This window comes from Mustela lutreola, chromosome 4 (genome assembly GCF_030435805.1).
Source record: "Mustela lutreola isolate mMusLut2 chromosome 4, mMusLut2.pri, whole genome shotgun sequence".
Taxonomy (NCBI): domain Eukaryota; kingdom Metazoa; phylum Chordata; class Mammalia; order Carnivora; family Mustelidae; genus Mustela; species Mustela lutreola.
This window is the reverse complement of record NC_081293.1, coordinates 197,642,335-197,660,034: the sequence shown is the minus strand read 5'-3', so window position 1 is coordinate 197,660,034 and position 17,700 is coordinate 197,642,335. Positions and strand designations below refer to the sequence as shown.

Sequence of the window (17,700 nt, the reverse complement as noted above, 5' to 3'; positions counted from 1 at the left end):
AAAGCCGCCGTGGTGAAAGATCCTACAGGGCGCTGCCTTAACACAAAAGAAGAGAAAACCCCACAACCATCAGAGTATCTACTTTCAGTAGCTTACTTTCAGAAAGCAGATTCTGAGAAATGACTCAGGAAAAAGGTATGATTTTATGACTAGACCCCTAAAATTTAAATGTGATACAGAACTGTGAACAGAGTCCTTCAGAAACAAAAGGGAACATGTACAGAGATGTAGCAGGTCGTGGGCTTTCTGCGCAGCTCACATGACCGCTCGGCCACCCAGGCGTGAGCCGTAGGCTGTGCCACCATCTTCCACTTGCTCTCTGGGGTCGGTTCCCAGCGCTTTGGCCCAATGGCAGAGACCAGCCCCATTTCTCCTTTTGGGACTTGGTTCTGCCAAACGAGTTTCATACTGACTTACAGCGCCTTCACTGGTCTGTTCGTATCCACCCTCTTGGAAGCTAGCATGTAACTTACAGAAGTCACTCACTCTTTAAGGATGTTAATAGTAACAGTGGAGATACTAACGTTTCTAAAGTCTTAATACCTGAGTGGAGGAAGGTCCCACCCAAAGAACACAACAGAAGCAAGCTAAAGTCTATCACTGAAATGATACTTTAAGTCTAAAATGTCATTTACGCTATCATACAACTTTTCATGAAACACTTTGATATTACTTCCTTACCCTTCCACGCTGAAGGATTTTGGGGCGTTTGGGCCCTCTATTGATAAAAATGGGTTGCTGGGGTTTGGCGTTGGGCCCAGATATCTGCATCTCTGGGTAAATATTATCCAGATACCATTTAAATGATTTACAACCCAACTTCTTCCTCAATTCAACACGCTCACTGATATTTCCATAGCTTTTGGTCCTCAGATCAGGTCTTAAGGAAAAATACTGCTCCTGAATTTTAAAAAGAAAAAGGAAAAATAAGAGAACAGGTTTTTTGCTTAAAATGAGTAATATCAGCAAATTATTTTTCATGCCAGTGTTTTCTTGATGTTGTTGAAAAATGTCAGCATAAACTTTTCACACAATTAGGTCCATCATTGACAATACGACATCTTAAATTCTAAGATACGTCCCTATTTCAGAAATGGCTAAACATGTAAAATGTGATCTCAGAATCAATGAGGCAGGCGACGTGTGAGGCCGGCAGTTCTGACTCTGTCAGGATTCTGGAGTGTCAAAGATAATTGATTACTGAGTCCAAGGAGCTTCTGTTTGTGTGAGTTTATTTACTGGTATTTACCATATGGAAAGTTGAAACATTTAATTTGTTAAAAATAACTCACTACCTATCAACATAAACGTGCTTTGAAGAACAACAAGAAATTTAGTGAGAACAGTGACATTGCTTTACAGTTTTACAAATCTTTTCAATGTTTGGCTAAAAAGCAAGCTGAACTCTCATTTCTGCATGTGAACCTGTTACTGTCATGTTTGGTTAGACAGATTTTTAAATATTGAGTGTATGGAAATATATAGTTTAAAATGCCAGGGATATTTTAATAGTTTCAGAGAATTATAACTATCCTTTGATATATTTTTTAAAGATTTGACAGAGTATAAGCCAGGGAGCAGGAGAGGGAGAAGCAGACCCTCTGCATAGCAAGAAGCCCAATGCAGGGCTTGATCCAGGGACCCTGAGATCATGACCTGAGCCAAAGGCAGATGTTTAACCAACTGAGCCTTCCAGGCACCCCACTTTGATATTTTACCAAAACTCTCTTCATTTTCCACACTGTAACTAACCTTTAAATTGTTATCACTGAGCTTTCTGTAGGTCGCATTAAAATCTACTGCTCTATCCAGCTCTCTGAATGGATCTTTTCCCCAACCAAGATTTCTATACCATCATACTTTAGTCATTTGGAAAATACTGCTCCCTGGGTGGTGAAGTTCCAAATACTGACAAATGTCACTATATAATATAAAAAGTTATATTCATAAATATTCCTAATCTCATCAAAAGAGCATTTAAGTACTGGAAGCCATCAAGCTCCCAGGGATCAATATGAGTTTTCCACTTGCAACAAATGCTGTCAGTTGAAGTGAGAGGCTCAGTTGGTTCATTTTTGAGAATGTGCGCCAAATATCCAAATATAAATAACCATGGTTTGTGAGCCATTCTTTTACATAAAAAGTACTCTGTGGAGAAAAGTGAATAGTTAACTCACAACTACCCGCAGCTCAAACAACATGCCTTTTCCCTTGAAAACAACCACGTGTTTCAGTCTACAGCAAAAGGTGCTTTCTGCGCACTCAGCGTGACTCACAGCACTTGGAGCACAAAATCTAACACAATGATTTCTATGACTCAGCTGCTTTTGCAGCATCAGTGCAAGGTCAGCAAGGGGGAAACGGCAAATACTGGGTTACCTGCCTATGACAACAGCTTTGCCCTGCTGAACATTTACATGGGTCTGGGAACCACTTTCTGAGAGCTGCTGGGAGACAGTGTGACTCAAAGCTGAGGAACATGGAGAACAAGCCTGGAGTCTAGATGAGGGAGTAGGGAGGAAACATGCAGTGAGGCAGACGCATGACCACAAGCCCCCACTTCTGCTCCCCATGCAGTGATCTTCTCCCGACAGCACACACCTCCATGCCCAGTGCATTTCCCAAAACCTGACACAGAGCCTGGTATACAGTAGACACTCAAATGCATGTTTAAAAAAATTAACTGTGCACAAATGTTCACAGTAGCATTTCTCATAACTCAGGAATGGATAAAATGTGTAATTACACAATGGAATATTATTTGGCAATAAAAAAGGAATGAAGCAGTGCTACATGGTACCCATATGGATGAACCTGAAAACGTTATGCTTACTAAGGTGGTCACAAAAGATCATGTGTTGTAGGATTCCATTTGTAGGAAAGTTCCAGAATAGGCAAATCTAGAGAGTCAGGAGGTAGACTAGTAGTTGTCTAGGGCTGTGGGAGATGAGGGGGTGATAGCTGAAGGATACGGAGTTTCTTGTTGGGGGTGATAAAATGACTTGTGAATTATACCTCAATAAAGATGTTACAAAGGAAATATCACAGCAGAAAGAGAAAGTGCTACTACATGTGCAGAGCCTAACAGGGAAAGTGGAAAGACTGGGACACAGTGAAGCCCAAGGAGCAAAGAAAAGGAGCCACGTTCTGTGGGAGTGAGAGGAATAAAGACACTGACAAGAAAATTTCTTATGTTGGCTGTATTTCCTATTATAGAGTGGTCATTTGGAAAATTAGAAGGGTCACAACAAAAAATGAGAAAAGAAATGTACAAAAGGGATGGCCCCGAAGCATAGATTGTCCCACAGAAATGTGCCAGAATGAAAAGGCAGGTAACCAGAGCTGTCTGCAAAGGAGCTAGAGCCAAGCAGACCCTTCCAGCAGAGTAACTTAATCTCACCTTGTAGTCATCCAACCAAACATGCGCCAGCCTCAAGGAGTTGTGGGTCATGGTGTCCTGGCCTTCAGGAGAACCATACGGTCGCCTTTTCCGGAAAATGTGTCCGACTCTAGAGCATGGGATGATGAAGAGTTTACCTCCACACATCCAAATCTGGTCAGAAGCAAAATATGTATTAATAGTTGCCTTGCACTGCTATGAAATCAATGTATGCGTTTTCATGAAATTAATCTTTATTAAATAGGTGTTTGTGAGACTTCAAGATGTTTTGTATAAGTACCAAATACAAGAAAGTGAAAGGGTACATTAAAAAAATTATATCTTTATGATTAAAAAGAAACTAAATTCTAAAATAGCGTACCATTCTTTTACCACCCTGTGTCTAAAATCACACTTACCATGTACTTTGCTGTTTTAACACATTAAGGAATTTGATCCTCAGGACTTAGGGACAAAAAATGCTTACTGGCTGGTCCTCTAATCTCATTACTGGTACTTTCTCAAAACATGTATATATATACACACACACACTGAGTAACTCTAGATTAAGAATCAAAAGATCTCAGTTCTTGTGTAAATTTCACCTTGGCCATCTGGGTTACTTTATATAGTTATATTTTAGTTTTTGTGGAACTCTATTACCTTATGTCCAAAGTAAGACTGAACAATATCTTATTTCTTTCAACTTTAAAATTCTAAAAGATTACATATGAAAAACTACCTTTTAAAAACACTACAGTCAATACATCGTAAAAAAACAAAATGACACACGTACCACATACCACAGTGTTGTGGATGGGGTATCTGCTATGGAGCCCCAGAGCCGAGAGGTGGGGAGTGAGGACATCAGCTGGTTTGGAGAAGTCCGAGTTCTTTCCCTTGCCCTCATTCTGCCCTTTGCAGACTGTCTTCCACCCCCACAGTTCCCTGAGTCCCAGACCCCACCCATACCGCCATCTTCCCGACTTCAGCAGCTGGAGAGGAGATTAATTCCTTCCTCAGGCCAGAGGGACTTGGATATATAAAGTACTCTGCTAGCTACTTCTGAAAGTGGAATGGGGAGCTATTAATAATTTTCCTGGGAGAACAGGTGTGAACCAGGACAGTCTTGAGCAATCAGGGATATCCGATCACCTTAAATATCTATGTCTAGGGTTAGCAAGTAAGATGAATAAACTGGCAAAGAACAAAACTCTACCGTAAATGCACATTTAAACATCTGAAATTATACCCAACCATTCATTACAACCTTCCCTTTTAAATTCTTACAAGGCTGCTTAGATACTTTCCACACTTTGAATGGGTATTATCCCCATCACGGATTATGATAAAGTAGCCTTCACTAAAGACAGTTTGTTAACAAAGATAATGAAAGAGAACTTACAGAAAATAAGAGGTCGTGGATAAAAATTATATTCCAGTACACAGAGTTAAACATGAAAAAATTACCCGAAAGGAGATTTCTAAATTTTCTCCTCCCCAGATATCCATGCCACTGTCATACTGTCCGAGCTCATTGAAATAGTGTCTGTTCATGGCGAACAATCCTCCAGCCATTGTAGGTGACCTGAAAAAGGAAAAAATTACTGTACCAATTGCAGAGAGCCATTTATCTACTATCTTTGTTATTTAAAAAGTTCAGTGTACCTTTGGAACATCGCTAATAAAGACCAGATTAACTATTACGGAACATTTTATCTAACATCAGGAAATGAGCTGGGCCACATAGCTGAATTTTCTAGATGCCAATGATATACTAGATGTCTGGGAAATGACGGCTACTTTTCTAAGCATCAAAAATAATTTATAAATTACAACACTGTTACTAGAAATACACTTGATTTGAATTAATTCCTTCTGACAGTCTCGCAGAACAGTGGGATAAAAACTGGACTTCAGGGCCTATCAAGTAGAGACCAGATGAACTCTGACTTAGACCAGTAGTTCTCAAATAGGATGACTGTCCCCAGGCAAACACTTCAGTAATGTCCACAAACATTTTTAGCTGCTGCAATGCAGTGATTGGGGTAGGGGAGGGTTTCTACTCACAACTCATGGTCTGAAGCCAAGCACACTACTGCATACTCTAAAACGCTCAAGAGAGAGCCCACAACAGAGAAGTATCCAGCTCCAAATGTCAATACTGCCAAGAATGAGATGGTTAATGAGAGAAGCTGAAGGAGACTGGCCCTCAGACACACACTCAGCCTCCAGCTGTCTCACTTCTGAAACTGAACTAAGGCGATGGTGTATTTCAGCATCCCAAGCTCCCTGTTAGAAGGGAAGCACAACTTCTCTGCAGGGAGGAAAGCACCATCTCAGGTATGAATGTATTTCCATAATTTTTCACGACAGTGTCTGCCACCAAACAAAAGTAAATAAGCAACCAAACAAATAAATAACCAGGCAATCAGGAAGATAAACCACATGAAGAGAATCTACAAGAGGAACAGATGTGCAGGGGTTTCAAATAATGTAGTTATCAGGCGGAGAGATCAAAATAACCACTCAAAATATGCAAGGATTAAAGACAAGATGCAAAATTTGGCCGACAGATAAAGAGATATGGTCAAAAAAGAAACCAAATTTATGCATATCTGAAAAACCTTTCTGACAAAGACAGAAGAACTTCTGCCTACTTGTGATCTGTCAAATAAATAAATAAATAAATAAAATCTTAAAAAAAAAAAAAAGACAGAGGTCATAAATAGGCAGAGAGGCAGGCAGAGAGAGAGGAAGAGAAGCAGGCTCCCCGCTGAGCAGAGAGCCCGATGTGGGGCTCGATCCCAGGACCCTGGGATCATGACCTGAGCCGAAGGCAGAGGCCTTAACCCACTGAACCACCCAGGCACCCATAGAATCCCATTTTTAGCAACCACAGAAAATACAAATTTTCCAGGCACACATGAAAATTTACAAAAATTACTCATGTGCTTGGCCGTAAAGCAAATCTCACCAATTTTCAAAGAATTAAAATAATACAGAATATTTCTTAATCACAGTGTATACTAAGCTAGGAATACGTAATTCTAAAATCCTCATATGTCTGGGAAATAATGAAGGTACTGCTAAATAACCTACAGGTCAGAAAAGCCATTACAATGAAAATATTCTGAAATAAATGACAAAAAATAGTACTTTGTGGGATGCAGCTAAAAGCATGATTAGAAAGTTGATTTCCTTAAATGCATACACTAGGAAGGGAAAAAGGATGAAAAATTTAAAAAATCTAAACATCCAACTGAGAAAGTTAGCAGCCTTGATATCCTGAAAGTGAGAGCGCGCACAGAACGGAGAGAAGAGCGGGGAAGCGGCCAGAGGAGGAAGGCGCGCTCGCGCCCTCGCCGCACAAGGAGGCGGTGAGACGGCGCTGTCACAGCCCACAGGCACGGCTCCGTCACAGCCCACAGGCACGGCTCCCTCCAAGTGCCAGAAGGAACTAACGCTGCTGCAGAAACACCCATACTACTCCACCTCGCCGGAGAGCAGAAGACAATGACATCAAGGAACACAATTTTCACTTTTCCCACAGAAAGGACCTAAAATCAGTTTTACAGGGAAAAGAAGAATATGTTCCTCTAGAGTGAAAGAAGCAATAAACAGAAGACCCAAAATAAAAACAGTGTAAGAATTGGCTTCTGCGGAGGTGGACTGAGAACAGGGAGCAAAGAGGGAGTCAGTCACTCCTCGTCAAAAGTTGTTCTATATTATTTTGTTACTGAATACATGTTTGTGATTAAAAGCATTAAAAATTAAACAATGAAAACCAATGCCCATGTGTCGCGGCCAGCACGACGAATCGACCAGGGTAACCTTGAGGGCTAAGAGGATGATGAAAAAAGTTAAGAGACAAAGAGATGGAGACAGGAGGGACACAGAAGATGATGTCCAACAGTGCTAAATTTATTCCACATCTTACAAGCATTTATAAGGCAGACCAGAACAGGAGGAGTAATATGTCAGTACATAGTCAGATGACCACAAGCTTCTATAACAAGTTTACATTTACTACAAACAAACCTCGTGATGCCAGGTAGTTTCGGCTAAAGCCATTAGCAAGACAATCAACCAGGGAGTGGGTTATGGGAGGGACAGAACAACAAGGTCTAACTAAGAACTCAGGACCCTGGTCACTTTGTTCCCTACTGCAGGGAGAGTGTGTGGGAAGTCACGTAGGCGAACGCACGACACATAGCACAGACCCTTTCTCAGTGCACTCAACTTTCCCGTCCTTAACCTTGTCAAAGTGTCCGGACTTTGAAGGAGACACAAGTCAGGGCCTGGTTTGGTTCTCGACTCCAGCAGTGCCGTGGCCTCCAACACCCATGAAGATGGTGAAACAGGCAAGACGGGCAAGACACGGAGAGCACGCAGCAGCCGGGCTACCATCCTCCTGCGTGGCGCGTCTTTACCTTCTCACAGAGAACACCACGGACAGTCCGAGAGGACAGAATCCGAGTCACTGCCGTCAGCCTCCAATCACAGGACATGAGGCTGTAGAGACCAGGAGCCCAACCAGACAGTCCCCGGATGCAGCCCTGCCTGAGAGCGGGGAGGGGGGTCATGACCCACCCAGGTTCTGCCACTGAGCTTACAGAACTGCAGCGGATTCTCACCCGAAGCCCGAGGGAGCAGAAGTCGGCCCTGCTCGGCCAGCAGAGCACATCGGCCCCCAGGAGCCGGCGGAGGTCTCCCCTCCACGTCTGGGTCAGGTGGAAGGAAGCTGGCAAGCCCCTACAGGCCAGCCGCAGAGCCACGGGACGTGCTGGGAAAACATCACCTCCTAAAGGTAGAGAGAGGCATGCTCTCAAACCAGTTCTCCTCTTGTAAACTAGAAGGGGGGAATAACAGCGCGGGTAACAGCACCATCCGCGGCATTAAAGAAAGACAATGGAAAACCACCCGACCTCCTCACCAACAGTAAACTGGGTAAGTTACGATATATTAACAGATCATGACCCTCTTTCATTGCTGTATAAAGCAGAGCCATACACTGTAACCCAGATGAGTTTTTTAAAGCAATATTGAGTAAAAGCAGCAAGGACAAAAGGAGTCCGATGGCTTCATTTTACATGAAGTCCAAGAACAGGCAAAACTAAACTATATTGTTTAGAGACGCAGGCAGAGATGGTAAAACTACAGGAAAGTGAGGAAATGATCACCAGGTCAGGGTAATGACCGCTCTAAGGCCAGGGGCTGTGACCACAGCAGGGATACAGAGGGCACCTGAATGCCGTGTCTTGACCTGGGTGGTAGCCACACAGGTGTTCATATTACAACCATGTATTAAGTTGTGTGCATCATACATATATACATATGTGTACTTTTTACATACATTATTTTGTCACAGGTTAAAAAAACTAAAAAGTCCAAAACAAAACAAAAAAAAAAACCCTATAGGTCCAAGAATGTTAAAAAGTAGAAACACAGGGGCGCCTGGGTGGCGCAGTGGGTTAAGCCACTGCCTTCAGCTCAGGTCATGATCTCAGGGTCCTGGGATCGAGCCTCACATCGGGCTCTCTGCTCAGCAGGGAGCCTGCTTTCCCCTCTCTCTCTGCCTGCCTCTCTGCCTACTTGTGATCTTTCTGTCAAATAAATAAATAAAATCTTTAAAAAAATAAAAGGTAGAAACACAAACAAACCTCCCCGAAATCCACATGAGAAATTTAAAACGAAAAAAATACATAAGCAGATTTGTAATATTGAGAATATGAATGAGAACTAAAAATAATTTCTGCACTGTGACTTGTAACTGTACTAGCAGAAATCCATCCTAAAAATCCCAATTACAGAAACGCTTATACAGCAAATGTTCCTCACAGCGCCACTCGTACTAGCAAAGAACTGAAGATAGGTAAATGACAAAGGCAATAAACCATGCTGAACCGACATTAAAAAACACAGCACGTGGGGTACTCCTACCGTATCCGATGCACAATTATCCCAAGATACTGATCTTAGCTGTCTGCCTTCCTAAGTGATACATCCCTCAGGACATGAATAATTCCCAGGTCACAAATCTTTCCTCAGAAGTTGGCACAGCACATAAAATTCAGTGAGCATTCAAGAATTTCTAATGGACAAATTAAGCTACCACTTCTGCTCCCTGCAAAGAAGGGATTCTCTTCAAAATATTTTTTCTCTTTTGAAGAAGTACTGACAGGAATTTTTCCAATCTGGAGGAGAAATCTCACTTTATTGGTGCAGTAGCTCCCTCTGGTCCTCCGAGCTCAGAAAGGGGAACAAGATCCCACTTGAAGTGAAGCCCCCAGTTGAATCCTCCCCGCACGACAGGGGACGAGCTGTAGGCGAGCGTGTCCGCGCTGATGATATCGATGACCGGGCACACCACGGTCCGCCGGTCCTGCTGGATGGCAGCCAGCAGGGGCTGTAGCCACATCACATTTACTTCACAGTGGCTGTCCAGGAAGACCAGGACTTCTCCTGAGGAGGCAAACAGCAGCAGGCCTGAGAGGTCACAGCACTCCGATCGGGGCAGCCGCTAGTTCCCTGAGATGCTGCGTTCACGGGGTGAAATACACCCGCCTCCCTCCCAGCCCAACGGTCAAAGCATTCCTCTACGCCAGTCAGGAAGAGAGGAGGACCTTCTAGCCGGAAGTCGGCCTCAAGTGCACTGCTAGGATTGAAACATGTATCAATCAACCCCAATTCTCCTCAGGGAAAAGATGCAAAGTCTCATGGGAACAATTCTGTTCTCTGGACAGAAAGCTAGGACTGCGGTACAAGGGCAGTGGCCACTTGTGTGTAAATGTTTTTATTACACTTACTGCAATCAAAAGATTTCTAAATTTAGGAGTGCCTGGTTAGCGCAGTAAGTTAAGTGACCGACTCCTGGCTTCACCTCAGGTCACAGCCTGGGGGTTGGGAATGGAGCTTCGAGCTCCGCACTCAGCAGGGTCTGCTTGAGATTCTCTCCCCTCTCCCTCCACCCTTGCCAGCCCTTCTCTCTAAAAAAAGAAAAAAAAAATTCTAATTTACTATACATTTCCCTGCCTGAGAACATAACTGTCTTCACTGGTGACACAGAAACATGACATAGTGATCATCGCTACAACACAGCAACTCTCTCAGGAGTGAGAGACACAGGTACCCCTTCTGCCATGCCAGTGACATGGGTTCCCTTCTCCTCTGAAGTCACTACTCAATGGCCACATGCTCACTTCTTCCATTTTTCGCCTTTCCTTCCTAATTCCCCAACCTGGTCAGCTGTAGTGGCTTTCATGAGCCAATGAGGTATCTTTTCTTCTAGTTAGTAAAATAAGAATCACAATGATTTTAACAAGCCCCTACACCCCAAGTTCTGGAATTCTCAAATTACCTTCCTATTTTTTTTCCCCATATCCATACACTACTTACAATATTATATACCTACTATTTTTAAACTAAATCATTTAACTTAAATAAATTTATTTTAAAAGGCAATTTTACCAAGATCAAAAATGAAAATCAGAATCACTAACCTTACAGAGGTAACCATAAAGAGAAATACAATGGTTCAATACCATGTAACTGAGAACTAACCAGATATATTTTCTGCAAAATACTAAATATGATACGTTTTTTTCCAAAGATTTAATTTATTTATTTGAGAGAGCGAGAAAGAGAAAGCATGAGGAGAGGGTGAGTGGCAGAGGGAGAGGAAGAAGCAGACTCCCCCATGAACAGCCCAACATGGGACTCGATCTCAGGACCCTAGATCATGCCCTGAGCCCAAAGGCAGAGGCTTAACCTGGGACACCCAGGTGCACCGTTCTTTCTTTTTCAAAGGGGAGGTAAGTATATGCTGGAAATGTCTTAAAGACAGATTTCTAATAGAGACTTTATCTTTGATGGGATCAGAAGGATTGAGAATTTTAAAGAAAGTATCTTTATAGTTTTATAAATCAGTTTTCATTGTTTTTTATTTTTATTTTTTAATTAATTCCCACACCCAGTGTGGGGCTTGAATTTACAACCCAAGATCAAGAGTCACACACTCTACTGACTGAGCCAGCCAGCTCTGTGGTAAGTCAATTTTCAGTATCATGTCCATTTATTCAACAAAAATCATGATCCATTATCACCAGAGGTATGTATTTGAACTCAAGAATTACTGGCTTAATTCAAATCAAACAGTTTGAGTACACAGACTTTAAATGTTGTATGACAAAAATTACAGGGGCGCCTAGGTGGCTCAGTCTACTGAGGGACCATCTGACTCTTGATTTCAGCTCAGGTCATGATCTCAGGGTCATGGGACTGAACCCTGTGTCAGGCTCTGCACTCAGTATGGAGTCTGCTGGAGATTCTCTCTCTCCCTCTCTCTCTGCCCCTTCCCCCTGTAGGCTCACTCGCTCGCTTGCTCTCTCAAATAAATAAACCTTTAACAAAAAAAAAAAAAAGTAAAAAAAAAATTACAGAAGTTCAGATATATTTTGCTTTACTCTTCTCCTTATATAAGTAAACAAGATACAGACCTACATGAGCAGCAATAATTTGCAATAAGGACCACTATGAAAACAGACCAGTTTGGACTCTAGAGCTCACCTCCCTGGAGTCTGTATTTTGGGACACTGTTGTCCCAAGAAATACAAAATTCTTTGGAAAGAAACCCTTTCCAAAGTGAACACAAGCCTTTTCTCTCCTGCTAACAATGCCCATTTAGGAAATCACTTTTCACAGATCTCTGCACAATAAGAAAGGCTCCAAGGACAAAGCCCTTGTCACTTCTCCCCCACTGAGAAGAGAGCAGGAAGTTATACCTGTAGAGTGGGCTGCTCCAATCATCCTTCCTCGAATCAATCCCTCACGCTTTGCGTTTCTTATCACTTTAATTTTTCCAGGGAGATATTTTTGGACATATTCCTCTAGTTCTCCTTTCAAATCATCTGAAAATAAAAAGTCATAATACAACAACAGGAGACATATACAAAGGCTTTTTTAATAGCTACTCTAAGATTGTATCTGATACTTGCAGCAACAAATTATCAAGTAATTATTACAGAATCTTTTGCTGCTTTATTTAAAAAAAAAATTATGGTTTATCTCCTAAGGAAGAAAAAGGAAGGGTAAGAGTTGAAACACTAGCCAAGAAGAATACTTAATTTATAGAATTATTCATATTTCCACAGCAACTAGCACAATGCTTTGCATAAAAAATGTTTGATATGATTATCTTGAGTGAATGAATGTTCCACTGACTGCATTAAATCAGATTTAAAACCAAAATAAGGTATATCTTTTGTTTGAAATTAACTGTTACTCCAAATCAGAACAGTTTTAAGGGCTTTTTAAAAAGATTTTATTTATTTATTTGACAGAGAGAGAAACAGCAACGCAAGCAGGGGGATTGGGAGAGGGAGAAGGAGGCTTCATGCTGAGCAGGGAGCCCAAAGGAGGGCTTGATCCCAGGGCCCTGGGATCATGACCTGAGCCGAAGGCAGACACTTAACGACTGATCCACCCAGGTGCCCCTGGTTTTAACATCTTCTATTGCTACTAAGAATTATATAATAACAGCAGGAAATATGTCCTTTTATTAATTTAGTATCTTCCAAGGACACTAAATATTTTTTCTAAATTCTAGCTCATTTACATTTAAATTTCATAACTTCAAATATCTATTAATTCTTTCCATTGTTAGTAGATAAACCATCGTAAGTTATCATGAATTTTCACTTAAAAAAAAAATAACTACAGGGCGCCTGGGTGCCTCAGTGGGTTAAGCCTCTGCCTTCGGCTCAGGTCATGATCCCAGGAGCCTGGGATTGAGTCCTGCATCAGGCTCTCTGCTCAGCAGGAAGCCTCCTTCTTCTCATCTCTCTCTGTCTCTCTGCCTACTTGTGATCTCTCTCTCTGTCAAATAAATAAAATCTTAAAAAAAAAAATTAAAAAATTAAAAATTAAAAAAAAAATAACTACAAACTAAAAAACAAAATACAGATGAAAAAAAATTCAACACCATAAATTCTACAATTTAGTATTTAGACAATCTTTGTTTCTTAATTATGTTTGTTGATTAGAGGATAATTTTTTGGAAACACCTTTGTGATCTTTTTACAGACTGTGCTATTTAAATTTGGCCCTTGAAATTTTTCCCTTGGCCTACCTTTTGAAAAAAATTTTTATTTCAAAATAACTATAGATTAGCAAATTTTTTTCAAAAGGTAGGCCAAGGGAAAAATTTCAAGGGCCAAACTTAAATAGCACAGTCTGTAAAAAGATCACAAAGCTGTTTCCAAAAAATTATCCTCTAATCCACAAACATACTTACTTGTTGCCAACTCCCCTGCACCTGTTGGGACCAGGGTCCTCCCTGCCATCGATCTGAACTGTCAGCTGCTGCTGCTGATTCTAATCCCACCATGATCAACAGCCCAGATCCCATAGTATCAGCGACAACATCCCTTACCAAAGTCACTGTCATCGTCCACAAGGATGATTTCATGAAGGAGCTGGGCTGGTGTGCGGTCTAGGACACTGTGCACAGTACGGAGCAAGGCAGACAAGGCTTCATTGTAGAAACAGATAACAACACTAGCGACTGGCAGGTCCACAGGGTAAGACTTGTCTTTACATCTGTGAAGACACATATGAGAAAATGTGATGTCCTGAAAGGTTCAATGTTTTAGGTCATTACGCACTAAACATTAACTGCCTCTTGCTCAGACTCCTTCCTACAATTTAACAAAAGTTTCTTAAAAAGCATTTAAGGGGGGGTGCCTGGGTGGCTCAGTGGGTTAAAGCCTCTGCCTTTGGCTCAGGTCATGATCTTGGGGTCCTGGGATCGAGCCCCACATCGTGCTTTCTGCTCAGCTGGGAGCCTGCTTCCCCCTCTCTCTCCTCCTGCCTCTCTGCCTAACAAATAAAATCTTTAAAAAAAAATTTAAGGATACACTGGTATCATACTCAAGGTTTTACAGTTTGTTAATAACTACTCTCTCCAATACCTGCTACTTTGCTTATTTTTAGATTAACATTTAAATTTTTTTTTCTTTTTTTGGTACAGAGGTTACATAAAAATGTGTTATTTGTATGGAATCACTACAAGTTTTTAATGCAGTATTCATAAGCTCATGTTTAGCTTCTCCACAATGAACATTCAAAAGGAAGTAAGAGGGGCGCCTGGGTCGCTCAGTGGGTTATGCCTCTGCCTTCGGTTCAGGTTATGATCTCAGGGTTCTGGGATTGCGTCCCATATCGGGCTCTCTGCTCAGCAGGGAGCCTGCTTCCCGCCCACCCCTCTGCCTGCCTCTCTGCCTACTTGTGGTCTGTCAAATAAATAAATAACATCTTAAAAAAAAAAAAAAGGAGTAACAGAAATATAAAACTTTGTATTTGAAAATTTTATTTCTTGCCCAATAACAGAAAAAGATTTGAATAAACTAGGACATGACCAAAATCAAGATTCTATCACGCAACTATGTGATAAAAAGGGTTAGATGGCTTCAAGCAACAATAATAAAAAATCACTAACTTAAAGAATAAAATCCAGAATTCTATGTTCTTTTGCATGGCATACAAAGCATTCCAACATCTGGACCCTGGCTACCTCCAGTCTCCTGGCACTCCCCACGCTGTGGCAATAGTAATGGTTCCAGTGCCTTTTCAAGCGGTGTCATGACTCAATCTGTCCCCCATGCACGGAGTGGTCCCCTGCACACTGCTCAGCCAGCACCCTCTAGGAGGCCTTCCCTTATCACTCTGGTTTCAGGGTCCCTACGACACCAGCTCCTACCACAGCCCTCCTTCTAGCACTACCACAATTACCCATTCCCTCATCTATCTTCCCTACTAGGCCTGTGATCCCAGGAACTATGTCTTACTCTACTTATTTTCAAGACCTAATACAGTGTCTATAAAACAAAGGTGCTCAAAAAAGTCGGCCTGTGGAATGACTAATTGACCAACCACATGAATGAAAAGCCTTTGAAACAAAACCAGTGGCGCCTGGGTGGCTCAGTGGGTTAAAGCCTCTGCCTTCAGCTCGGGTCATGATCCCAGGGTCCCGGGATCGATTAAACCCACATAAAGCCCCACGTCATGCTTTCTGCTCATTGGGGAGCCTGCTTCCTCCACTCTCTCTGCCTGCTTCTCCGCCTACTTGCGATCTCTGTCAAATAAATAAAATCTTAAAAAAAAAATGAAGACCAAAAAGTGAGATGAGAAAAATTCTTCACGGATTTTTAATTCCTTTTCCACAAAAACAATAAACATTTAAAAGAAATTTACGCTCAGAAGTTTATCTAGTTAGATGCAGTTAATACCTCTAGCCTTCTCCCTATGATTTTAAATTTCAAAAGAGACAGAGCAACCTCCAGAACTCTGTTAGTACAATCTTCAGCTTCAAGTGTCACAGGAGTGGAAATCTGTCTTGAAGTTTTCTAGTATCCTGAATGATGAAGCCTAAATGCATTTAGTAACACCACCCTCACAACTTACTATAATACCACTAAAAGCACGGTCATTAAAACGCAGCAGTATAAACCACTGAGAAACGTACGCAGCATTTCTGGTGTCCGGTACATCTCTGTGGTAGCCCAAACGGTTACTGATAAGCATGTTGAAAGCATGTTTCTGATAGCCCAAGTCTCTCAACTCCTGATCACGTTCATTAAAAATCATACCTGTAAAAGATTAAAGTTACAGTCAGTATGTTAAATCTGGAAAGGTCTGCTACAGTTATTGTCATATTATGATCCTAAGAAAATCTTGACTTTAATCTCTTATAACTAAATAGCCATGTTTCTCAAATCTAGATTGTCTCCATTTTCAAAAAAGTAATTGAAGTTAGAGTCAAATTTTTGTCAGTCTAGTGCAAAAAAGCAGGTGTATCTTAACCATAAATGATACCTGTTCACTAACCATTAATCTTAAGAATATTATCAAGAGAAAAAAATTACAGATGTCTTTTCTTCAAAAGACTTAATGATGGCATTTCTATTAAAGCAATAGACTACAGAACCCATGTGGACAACAGGTCCCAATGACAGGCAAGTTTTTATAAGAGCCCTCCCCTAAAAATTAAAAAAAAAGTGCTACTGATAAACCTTTCTATAAAAAGTCTGACTCCAGACTTTAATCAGCTTTATAGTCAAGAAAGCCAAGAAATTCCCTCAGAGAGCCCATCAAAATCACTACAATTCAACATTCTTGTTCTAACATTCAGACACCTTACCTTTACATAGAAGGATAATTTCTCTTTTCGCTTTCTTTCCCATCTCAAACCTTTAACCTTTCCTCACAGAATGACTCCCTTGTCCCAGCATTTCCCAAAGTCTGGTCACAGAAATCTAATTTCACTGGACATTAACAGATGTTCAAAAGAAAAAAAGGATTTCATGGTCAAACAATTCAGGGAAACAATGGATTTTGAAAGTCGAATAGGTTTTAATTTTATTTGGAATGGAAGGACAATCCTGATCCTTTAATACTGTTGACTGTTTCACAGATACCAGTTGTGAGGGATGGGATACAGAATGACTCCAGTCCCCAGATCCACTTTGGGAAATACTACCTCTTAATATGCTTTTTCTATGAGCTTTTAAAGTTGGATTACATTTTTTTTTAAGCAGAATATTTTTAATAACAGAACTCTAGAAACGTTATTTATTTTTAAAGATTTTATTTGACAGAGAGAGACACAGTACGGGAGGGAACACAGGCAGGGCGAGGGAGAAGCAGGCTGCCCCCCAGAGCAGGAACCCCAATGCGGGGCTCGATCCCAAGACTCTGGCATCATGACCTGCGCCGAAGGCAGACGCTGAACAACTGAGCCACCCAGGCACCCTAGAAACTTCATTTTAAAGCAGTGTTTAGTGTCCTTGCATCGTCTGTTCTTATTGGCTGTACAGTAATGAAAACAGAATTCCATGTTTTGCTTCTATTACAGAGTGTTTTCCATGTACTAAGATACCCTAAACAGTGATCCTCAATCACCTGAAGATTACTTTCAGTCTTTGTCAATAACAGAATTGTGCTGACATTTCAACCATTACTAGTTTTCATGGTTTTACACTGTAATACAGACTTTAAAAAAGGCATTCTGGTACAGTTAATATACAGTGTTGTATTAGTTTCACATGTATAATATACTATACTCAGTGCTCATCATAGTAAATGTTCTCTTAAACCCCTTGACCTGTATCACCCACCTATTCCCACTCACCTCCTGAGAACCACCAGTTTGTTCTCATTAAGGGTTTCTTAATTTGTCTCTTTCTTTCTTAAATTCCACATGAGTGAAATCATATGGTAGTTGTATTTCTCTGACTTATTTCACGTAGCATTATACCCTCCAG

The 17,700-nt window shown here is 41.2% G+C and overlaps 1 protein-coding gene across 3 annotated transcripts in view; it reads right to left on the bottom strand.

Moving 5' to 3' along the window:
- Nucleotides 1–17,700, bottom strand: part of GALNT11 (polypeptide N-acetylgalactosaminyltransferase 11) — a 52,622-nt gene that overhangs the window by 3,753 nt on the left and 31,169 nt on the right. For all 3 annotated transcript variants that reach the window (XM_059172318.1, XM_059172317.1, XM_059172316.1), the window contains 7 exons: nucleotides 15,903–16,026; nucleotides 13,812–13,978; nucleotides 12,163–12,288; nucleotides 9,595–9,844; nucleotides 4,850–4,967; nucleotides 3,401–3,553; nucleotides 682–900 (listed from right to left, as the gene is read on the bottom strand). In XM_059172318.1, the coding sequence (XP_059028301.1) occupies nucleotides 682–900; nucleotides 3,401–3,553; nucleotides 4,850–4,967; nucleotides 9,595–9,844; nucleotides 12,163–12,288; nucleotides 13,812–13,978; nucleotides 15,903–16,026 (1,157 nt within the window). The remainder of the gene's footprint in view (nucleotides 1–681; nucleotides 901–3,400; nucleotides 3,554–4,849; nucleotides 4,968–9,594; nucleotides 9,845–12,162; nucleotides 12,289–13,811; nucleotides 13,979–15,902; nucleotides 16,027–17,700) is intronic.